Below are 7,721 nucleotides of genomic sequence, written 5' to 3' on the forward strand. Positions count from 1 at the left end.
AAAAAAAAAAAAAAAAAAAAAAAGAGAGAGAGTTTGACCAGAGGTTGAAACCTGATCGGCGATGGGAGGATTAAGATCAGTTGAAAACATAAAATAATTGAAATCTTCGAGCGTCAGGTTTCGTCTGGTGAACTTTGCAATGTGGTGTCTACGACGAAGCACCTCGTCAACGATCCTCTCCGCTTCCTCCAGACTCGTCGATCGTTCTTCTCCTCCTTCCTCCGCCATAAGCTTCTGTAGCTGCTCCGGCGACATATTAGCCTCGCCCTCCGCGTATTTCTCGAAAACAGCTCTGACGTCATCGACAGGACCAGCCTCCGTCATCCTAAACTTCCTGGTGAAGATCAGACAGAATTTGTAACTACCCATCTCTTTTTTTCCCTCCATCTCTCTCTCTCTCTCTGTTTGTGTACGTATCGTCGTCGTCGTCGTGTTCAGATCCAAGAATATTGAAAAGGTGATACCTTTTTTTTGCTCTGAATCTTAACTTATAAATACTCTCAGATCGTTCCTCTCATTTTAAATGTTATTTTTAATGTCGTAAACATTTCAGAGAGAAAAAAAAAAAAAAAAAAAATCGTCAAACCTCTCTTACACGCTCGCTCATACCTGAACACATCACAAAAAAACAAAAACAAAAAACTTGTTTACTGACGAATCTTGTTTTTTTCTCAAAAGACATTTATAATCGTCGTTGTTAATTCTAAACCCAGAGGAAAAAAATAATGACTAATTTAAAGGATTGGAGTAAAAATAGTACTTATTAGTGAACGTATATCACCAGGTGTTAATTTGTTTTCCCCCATAATAATTAAAAAAAATAAAAAATTATTGAAGTGTGAACACAAATTTTGAAAAACAATTTTCAGATACGTATGTTGAAATAGCAAAGCAATAACAAAAAAAAAAAAAAAAAGAAGGTACTGGGCTACATTGGTGGGGGCAGATCGAGAGATGCAGATCTCTACTCTTAACGCATTTGTTGTGTTATGTTTTGTCTTCGTTTTTTCTGCTATCGACACGTATGTATACGTCCATTGCAGTAAAGTCCGAGATTTATGGGTCTATTATTGTAAGTTTGTAACCATACACGATAACACGAATGCACTTATGACTTATGTCACTTATCCATACAAAAAGATTCAAAAGTATAGGGATGATGATGATGACCTATTCTATCAACCGCACGATTACACTCTCCAGAGTTTAAAGGTTCATGAATCATGATTTCTTTATCAACATACGATGTCGGTCAGTCGCTGTGTTATACCTTGGTCTTTGTTGATATAACTGATGAGTGCTACTGCTAGGCCAAACAATAAAGTTATGTATAAAGTTATGCCATCATGGTATATCCTATATTTATTCACGATGCCTGCCACTTTTAAGACCAGAAAGTATAAATAATTATATAAATACGTATATATATATATAAATACATAATACATATATACATAAATACATAATACATATATATATATATATGTATACATATATAAATAAATAATTATATAAATACATATATACATATATATATATATATGTATTTTGATTTACATGATGTTTTAATTGTTAGTTGAATTATTTCTATTGTTGTTTACATGATGTATATATATTCACGTAAAATTAGACAAAAAAAAAGAGAGGTAAATATCATTATTAAGAAGAAAAAAAAATAACAGATTTCAGATGTCGGCCAATAGATAAAAAAACAGATGAGATAATAGATATGTCAAATAACAAGGCGACAAAAGAAAAAGAAGAAAAAAGTGTTGGTTTATAATGGTGGTGCAGATGCAGGTCTATTGTCTTTCCAAAATCCACTTTTAGGCCTAATAAAGTTATGAAGTTATCTCTCCTTTTTTACTAACTCACACTTAAAAGAGACATGATATGATAATGATCGATATTAGTCGTTAAAAAAAATACTAATCTTTGAAAAGTATATTAATTGATCTACCAAAAAAAAGTGTATAGTGGATGACTGGGACAGGAAAAGTTGACAATAGTTTAAATATTATTGATCGTCAAATTGTTAATGTGAACAGAAACGTGCTTAATTGAATGAAACTGACATTATTAAATGTTTATTATAACGACGACTTATAAAGTTATAACAGCAGAATATTACTATTAGCTGGAACATAAGTAATGTGAAATCCTTATGATGGTCTTGGTGTTTCAGTCTTTTTTGACTTAGTATCTTTGATTAAAAAAATTAGACTTCATCATTATCAGATTCAGTCATCTCTTCCCCATTAGGGTTACCAAGTTTAATTGTTTTCGTATAGTTATATCATTTGCTAATCAGCAACAATAAAAAAAGTCTTTCCCGTTGATATCATAGATTAATGGGTTGTAACTAAAAACTCAATAGCCCAGTCCATTACGGTTCTCAAAGAATCCGGGGCCCAAGTACAATTGTGTGTGGGCTGCCACGTGGCAATATTTAATTGGATATTCTACGTGGTGTTGGTGGGGAAATATAGAAGAGGAGTCAGTCGTCAGGAGAAACCACTAAAGCACGGTGCGAGATGGCGAGCTCAGTGACGCTACTTCTATGGAGTCTTCTTCTTCTCGGTACCCTAAGCGCTATTCAGGTACACTTTTTTTGTGTGTGTTTCCTTCTCATAGTTTGCAGCAAATGTTTTTTGATTGAGTTCTTAGATTTTGCACGATCTATATCAAACTGAGTGCGACTCTGGCAAATTTTGTTTAAGGTTGATTTTTTTTTTTTTTTTTTTTGAATCTCTGTGTTTGATTTTTATGACACCTTTCTGAGGTTCGTATCAGCATCTCATATTCATACGATCAGGGAATGAACCTTTATACTCTCTCATCGCGATTTGTATGTAGTGTGTGTTTGAGATGTGAATCGGAAGGAGATTGGTTTTCAATTTTTTTTGTTTCTATGGTTGCAATTACGGTCCGGACGTAAGAGATTCAGTAAAGTGGATCAACCATATATGGTTATTCCGAAATTCTGAGTTTGGTCCTTAAGATGTGATTATAGAGATTTAACATCATCGAATTGGTATTGTATTGAGAAAGCTACTTGTGCATGAAGTGCGCCTAATGTGTTGGAATGATGTAAGTATTATGGAACTGCTACTACTGGCTAGTGTTTATATTGATCTCTGGATGTTTGCTTCCATGTATCAGGCCAAAAAGTCCAAGGAAAACTTGAAGGAGATCACACACAAGGTTTATTTCGATGTTGAAATTGATGGGAAAGCAGCAGGTCCTGAGTTCGTTTTTATGATGCCATGTTGGTGCTATTAGTTCTCGCGCTATATGTCCCCTGAAGACATCTCAAACCAGTTGACGATTTTTTTGTTCCAGGTCGTATTGTCATGGGTCTATTTGGCAAGACAGTTCCCAAAACTGTAGAGAATTTCCGAGCTCTATGCACGGGTAAGAAACTCAAAATATTGCTCATTCTCGTCTTGTCTCAGTCTAGTAGAAGTAGTTTAATAAGCTTATCTACTTTGATATGATATGAATGCTTACAGTAACTGTTTTACTTACAGGGGAGAAAGGAATAGGTAAGAAAGGAAAGGCTCTCCATTACAAGGGGAGTTCATTCCATAGGATCATACCAAGCTTTATGCTTCAAGGAGGTGACTTTACTCATGGAAATGGAATGGGAGGAGAATCTATCTATGGTGAGACGTTTGCTGATGAGAACTTCAAACTAAAGCATACTGGTCCAGGTGAGGACTTCTTCAGTATCCTGTCTATACGTTTTCATCTCGACTCTTTCCCTGTGTGAGGTTTTAACCTGATCAATTGTTTTCCTTTTTCACAGGGTTCCTATCAATGGCAAACGCTGGCCAAGACACCAACGGATCACAGTTTTTCATCACAACTGTCACAACCAGCTGGTGAGTACAGACTCAGCCGAATTTTAAACACATAAAGCTACCTTTTTTGATCTTTCAGTTCTTTTATTTAAAATTTTTTTGACTATTAGTGGTAGCACATGTTGGTACTTCAGCTTAAATTTTCAATTTCGGAATAGAATTCTCGATATGTGGTTTCTGTCTTCTGATAAATAAAGCTCGGGACTTTATACAGGTTGGACGGGAGGCATGTAGTGTTCGGGAAGGTAGTGACGGGAATGGATGTTGTGTACAAAGTTGAAGCTGAAGGAAATCAGAGCGGAACTCCCAAGAGTAAAGTTGTGATTGTAGACAGTGGTGAGCTTCCTCTGTAACTCGAACTCTCGTAAATCGTTTAATTTTCCATTTTATGTGTGAGCTTTTAGTGCTTGATGACTTTTGTTTAAAAACAACTCTCTTAGTTACTTATGAATGAATTCTAAGCAACTTCTAATTATATTATGCAAAGTTGCAAACCCCTAATTAGACCAAAGAAGAGTTTACGAAAAATATACATTTCTGTCTGTGTCAGACAAAGTGTTTTCCTAACTTAGATAACGTGAAATCCGGAAAGGAGAATTAAGGAAGCGAATTTTTGAAACAAACAAAGCTAGTATCAGATAACACATAACAGATATAGACAAATAGACATAAATAGATCTCTAAGGCTAAAAGCCTGACTTCAGATTTCGTCTTCACTTATTCAGAGTCGCTCTCTGTGTCTAAGAAACTGAACTCCCTACTACACCCGTCAAGCTTAATCAGCAATGTCCCTCTGTTCTCTTCACAATACCTAACTCCTTCTCTTTCTAGCAGCTTTACCACCTGATCATCCATGACCATAAATAACCATATACAATGACTACCATTCTACACTCTTGTTTTCGTGCACACAATCAACCAAGTTTCCATAACATTTATGTATATTGGTTCTAGAGTTTAAATGAAAAAGAGAGTCGAAGAAGCATACCGATTGTTTCACCTTAGACTTCCCAAACCCAGAAGACCCACATCCTGTGATCACTCGCAGTGTCTGAATGGCTGGATGTTTACACAATTGTTAGGAGGAAGAAATTATCTTAGGTTTTATGAAAGACAATACAAGGCGATGATGATCTACTAAAGAAGAAAAGACTTATAATTGAGTTTTGTGAGAGCTTACAAGGGACATATGATCCAAACAAGAGATGTAGTTTCAGTAGTTTCATTGCTTGTTTAACATGCTGACCATGCAGATCAATGGTAACCACATTCTCTATACCTTTGTTTCTGTATAGTCATAAACAATGGCTTAGTCCAAAACAAAAAGTGAAAGCGTGTCAGCATACTTCCATAATGCCTCAAAACAGCTAACCTCGCAACAAATATATCTTGGCTTGCCCTCTCATCAGCCTGTTGAGCTAATTTAGATGCCACTCTCCCCTATAAAAAAAACACACAAGTTTTTGTCATACTTCCAAAAAAATGCTACAATAGCATGATATATAATAGACCGTGAGATGCACCTTATCAGAAAGGTAAGCCGCATGAGCCCTCCCTCCTTTCGAATATGCTTCGGCAGCCTTCAACCAAGTGATAACTGCATTAATTGAGGAGTCCACCAGAGCCAGATATATATGAAAGCACGTAAAACTTACTTTTTGATAGTAGGACTTTGTAACATTCCACTGGTCAGTTGCGCCTTTTCTAAGTTCATGATATCCGTCATCCTTCACTGTAACACATGTATTGATTGACCAGTAATGCAATTCATGAGTAAGAAAGATTAATTCAAGAGTTGCAACATAAACAAGCAGTCGAGACCTCAGATGTTTTTGCCAATGACACCAAAGCAAAAATTGCCAAGTGTTTCATCGGGTTAAACAACATACATCAGAAGCTCGGAGCCTGCAAACTCATGGCAAAATGAGCCTGCTATTTCCAGACATGTACACAAATACTATAATCAAGATACCATAGTAATATACCAAACGTATTAGGCCGGGCCTCTTCCCCACTAGATGAAGAAGCATCGATACCAAGTGACTGCATTTTCTTTGCCACGTTCCTCCAACTCATTGTCTTTGGTTCGTGTTTAGGACTCTGGCGGATGTTGAACAGAGACTCCAACACTTTTTGTGGAAGACCAAGCTCATCATTTCCTTGGCTAGTTGCAAAAGGATCTTCCGAACTCGAGAGAACTTTTGCGTAATCCCTACCATAAGAAAAGATAACAGGCCATATGTTTAGTTTTAACCTCTTCCACAAAGTTGAATTAAAGCAATTCCATCGTCAATTTTGACTTTCTCATGACTATTTTAAATATCATGCGTTCATGAACTGAATACTCCACTGTAAAATGGTTCGTTTGTTGTTCCTTCATTTGGACTAATTAAATAATGAAACCAAGAAAAAGTTGCAGAGGGCTAGTTATCTTGTAATTAATGTGTTAACCTAACCACCTCCGCTGATTCCAAAACTAGTGCATTGCAATAACCAGAAGAAGGCCTAAGATCAAATGACAGTACCTTCGACTATAGTCTCCCCAGAAAAGTTCACTTTCAGAAGTATCAGTATCAAAAGATGTCTCTGCCAGCTGTTAAACAATGTCAGGAGATTGCACTCTATTCTATTGTGTAGAGGAAAACAAAATAAACAGATATGTGAAGAGAACCAATCACTTACACTATCGCTGACTCCAATGCCGAAAGATTTAGCACTCAATGAATCATCAGTTGATGAAGAAGACATGTCAAGTAAGACATTCAAAGCCTAAGAAGAAAACAAAATTAAGCTTTACAATAAACGTTCGGGCAAGTATCAGCATATAGCCAGGGCCTTTCCTGTCAATATACCAAATACCTCCCATGTAACTTTGAAGACAATCTGCTTACCATGTCCACATCATAGCCGCATTGACCTGCAAAAAAGAGAAACTTCCTTTTTAATTTATCGAACAAACAAGTCTCTCCTCATAACAATTTTGACAATTCCACTAGTATCTTGTGCCAAAGAGAAAGTAATATACTAAGAATAAGAAGTACTCACACAGAACATCTCTAACAACAGCCATGCTAAGCTCACAATCATCACCAAGCATTGAATTAAGAAACTGTTCAGCTTTCTCTCTATCGGCAGCTTTTTTCCCGTTACCACAGAGCTCTTTAGACCGTTCAACCACAGGAAGCTCTTTACGCACAGGGTTAGGTTTCAAGTAATCCTTGGCAATCACAGAAGAAACCATACCTGTAGCAGCAATAACTCTACTCTGCTTCTTTCCTTTAAACCATCTATCTCTCGTCAAATCTTCGCTACAGGTAGAACTTGACCCCGCTCCATACTCAGAGGTAGACGCCGTCTCCTGACCCGAGGAACTCGTCGACGGATCATCACTGCTATCCACCAGATCCGATAAAATATCAGCGGCTTTGTTCAGATCTCCGCCTGCTTCTTTATAAGCAGCCGTCGCTTCCTCCATTGAAACCGAGCAAAAAGCTTCCATTAACGATTCGATAATTTTTTTTTCAACTTTTTCTATCTCCTTGGTACCTTCACCGTCGTCCTTCCTCTCTTCCTCCACGTCTTTTTTGTTCCCGTCAGATGCCGTTCCTCCTCCTCCATCACCGGAAGATTTCGCGGCGGAGGATCTCTTCTTCTTCCTCTTATGCTGGCTCTTCTGCTTCATTATTATTCGAACGGTTACAGATCAAGTCAAGTCAACGCCGTGTAAACTTCTCCGATCTGAAAGAACAAACTGAAACCCCCTGATAACCGACGGGAAGCGTCGGAGAGAGAGGGAAGAGATAAAGGAAATCAGGAATCTGAAAAGTCGATTTTTGGGGGAAGATATGCTCAAATAAT

General features: G+C 37.1%; 3 protein-coding genes across 6 annotated transcripts in view; 1 reads left to right on the plus strand and 2 right to left on the minus strand.

Moving 5' to 3' along the window:
• The window catches only part of LOC104761969 (phosphoinositide phospholipase C 4), a 4,348-nt gene extending 3,531 nt beyond the window's left edge, over nt 1-817 (minus strand). Inside the window, exon 1 of one of the 3 annotated variants that reach the window (XM_010485170.2) lies at nt 52-817. In XM_010485170.2, the coding sequence (XP_010483472.1) occupies nt 52-387 (336 nt within the window). In that variant the 5' untranslated portion in view covers nt 388-817. Of the gene's footprint in view, nt 1-38 lie in introns of all 3 variants that reach the window. The other 2 variants (XM_010485169.2, XM_019239878.1) reach the window with 2 other exon arrangements.
• Nucleotides 2,493-4,338, plus strand: LOC104761970 (peptidyl-prolyl cis-trans isomerase CYP20-1). The gene is made up of 6 exons (XM_010485171.1): nt 2,493-2,600; nt 3,163-3,241; nt 3,343-3,414; nt 3,531-3,713; nt 3,809-3,884; nt 4,078-4,338. The coding sequence occupies exons 1-6, from the start codon at nt 2,535-2,537 to the stop codon at nt 4,214-4,216; spliced, it is 615 nt and encodes a 204-aa protein (XP_010483473.1). The 5' UTR covers nt 2,493-2,534; the 3' UTR covers nt 4,217-4,338.
• On the minus strand, nt 4,381-7,715 carry LOC104761971 (SMR domain-containing protein At5g58720). 2 transcript variants are annotated; one of them, XM_010485173.1, is made up of 11 exons: nt 6,909-7,715; nt 6,755-6,780; nt 6,546-6,632; nt 6,389-6,456; nt 5,849-6,075; nt 5,519-5,595; nt 5,387-5,443; nt 5,236-5,303; nt 5,044-5,150; nt 4,852-4,922; nt 4,381-4,706 (listed from the first exon to the last, which is right to left on the minus strand). In XM_010485173.1, the coding sequence occupies exons 1-11, from the start codon at nt 7,543-7,545 to the stop codon at nt 4,581-4,583; spliced, it is 1,551 nt and encodes a 516-aa protein (XP_010483475.1). In that variant the 5' UTR covers nt 7,546-7,715; the 3' UTR covers nt 4,381-4,580. The 2 variants fall into 2 exon arrangements, with proteins under 2 accessions (XP_010483475.1, XP_010483474.1); XM_010485172.1 differs by having other exon boundaries at nt 6,389-6,459.

This window comes from Camelina sativa, chromosome 18 (genome assembly GCF_000633955.1).
Source record: "Camelina sativa cultivar DH55 chromosome 18, Cs, whole genome shotgun sequence".
Classification (NCBI taxonomy): Eukaryota; Viridiplantae; Streptophyta; class Magnoliopsida; order Brassicales; family Brassicaceae; genus Camelina; species Camelina sativa.

What these genes read in the sequence shown, in the direction of transcription:
- LOC104761970 (XM_010485171.1), top strand. Translation starts at nt 2,535, where the DNA reads ATGGCGAGCTCAGTGACGCTACTTCTATGGAGTCTTCTTCTTCTCGGT. An exon ending in AATTGATGGGAAAGCAGCAG is followed by an intron (nt 3,242 to 3,342) that starts GTCCTGAGTTCG and finishes TTTTTGTTCCAG; the next exon opens with GTCGTATTGTCATGGGTCTA. An exon ending in ACTAAAGCATACTGGTCCAG is followed by an intron (nt 3,714 to 3,808) that starts GTGAGGACTTCT and finishes CCTTTTTCACAG; the next exon opens with GGTTCCTATCAATGGCAAAC.
- LOC104761971 (XM_010485172.1), bottom strand. Translation starts at nt 7,545, where the DNA reads ATGAAGCAGAAGAGCCAGCATAAGAGGAAGAAGAAGAGATCCTCCGCC. An exon ending in TGTTGTTAGAGATGTTCTGT is followed by an intron (nt 6,781 to 6,908) that starts GTGAGTACTTCT and finishes TCTTTTTTGCAG; the next exon opens with GTCAATGCGGCTATGATGTG. An exon ending in GTTTGGATCATATGTCCCTT is followed by an intron (nt 4,923 to 5,043) that starts GTAAGCTCTCAC and finishes GTAAACATCCAG; the next exon opens with CCATTCAGACACTGCGAGTG.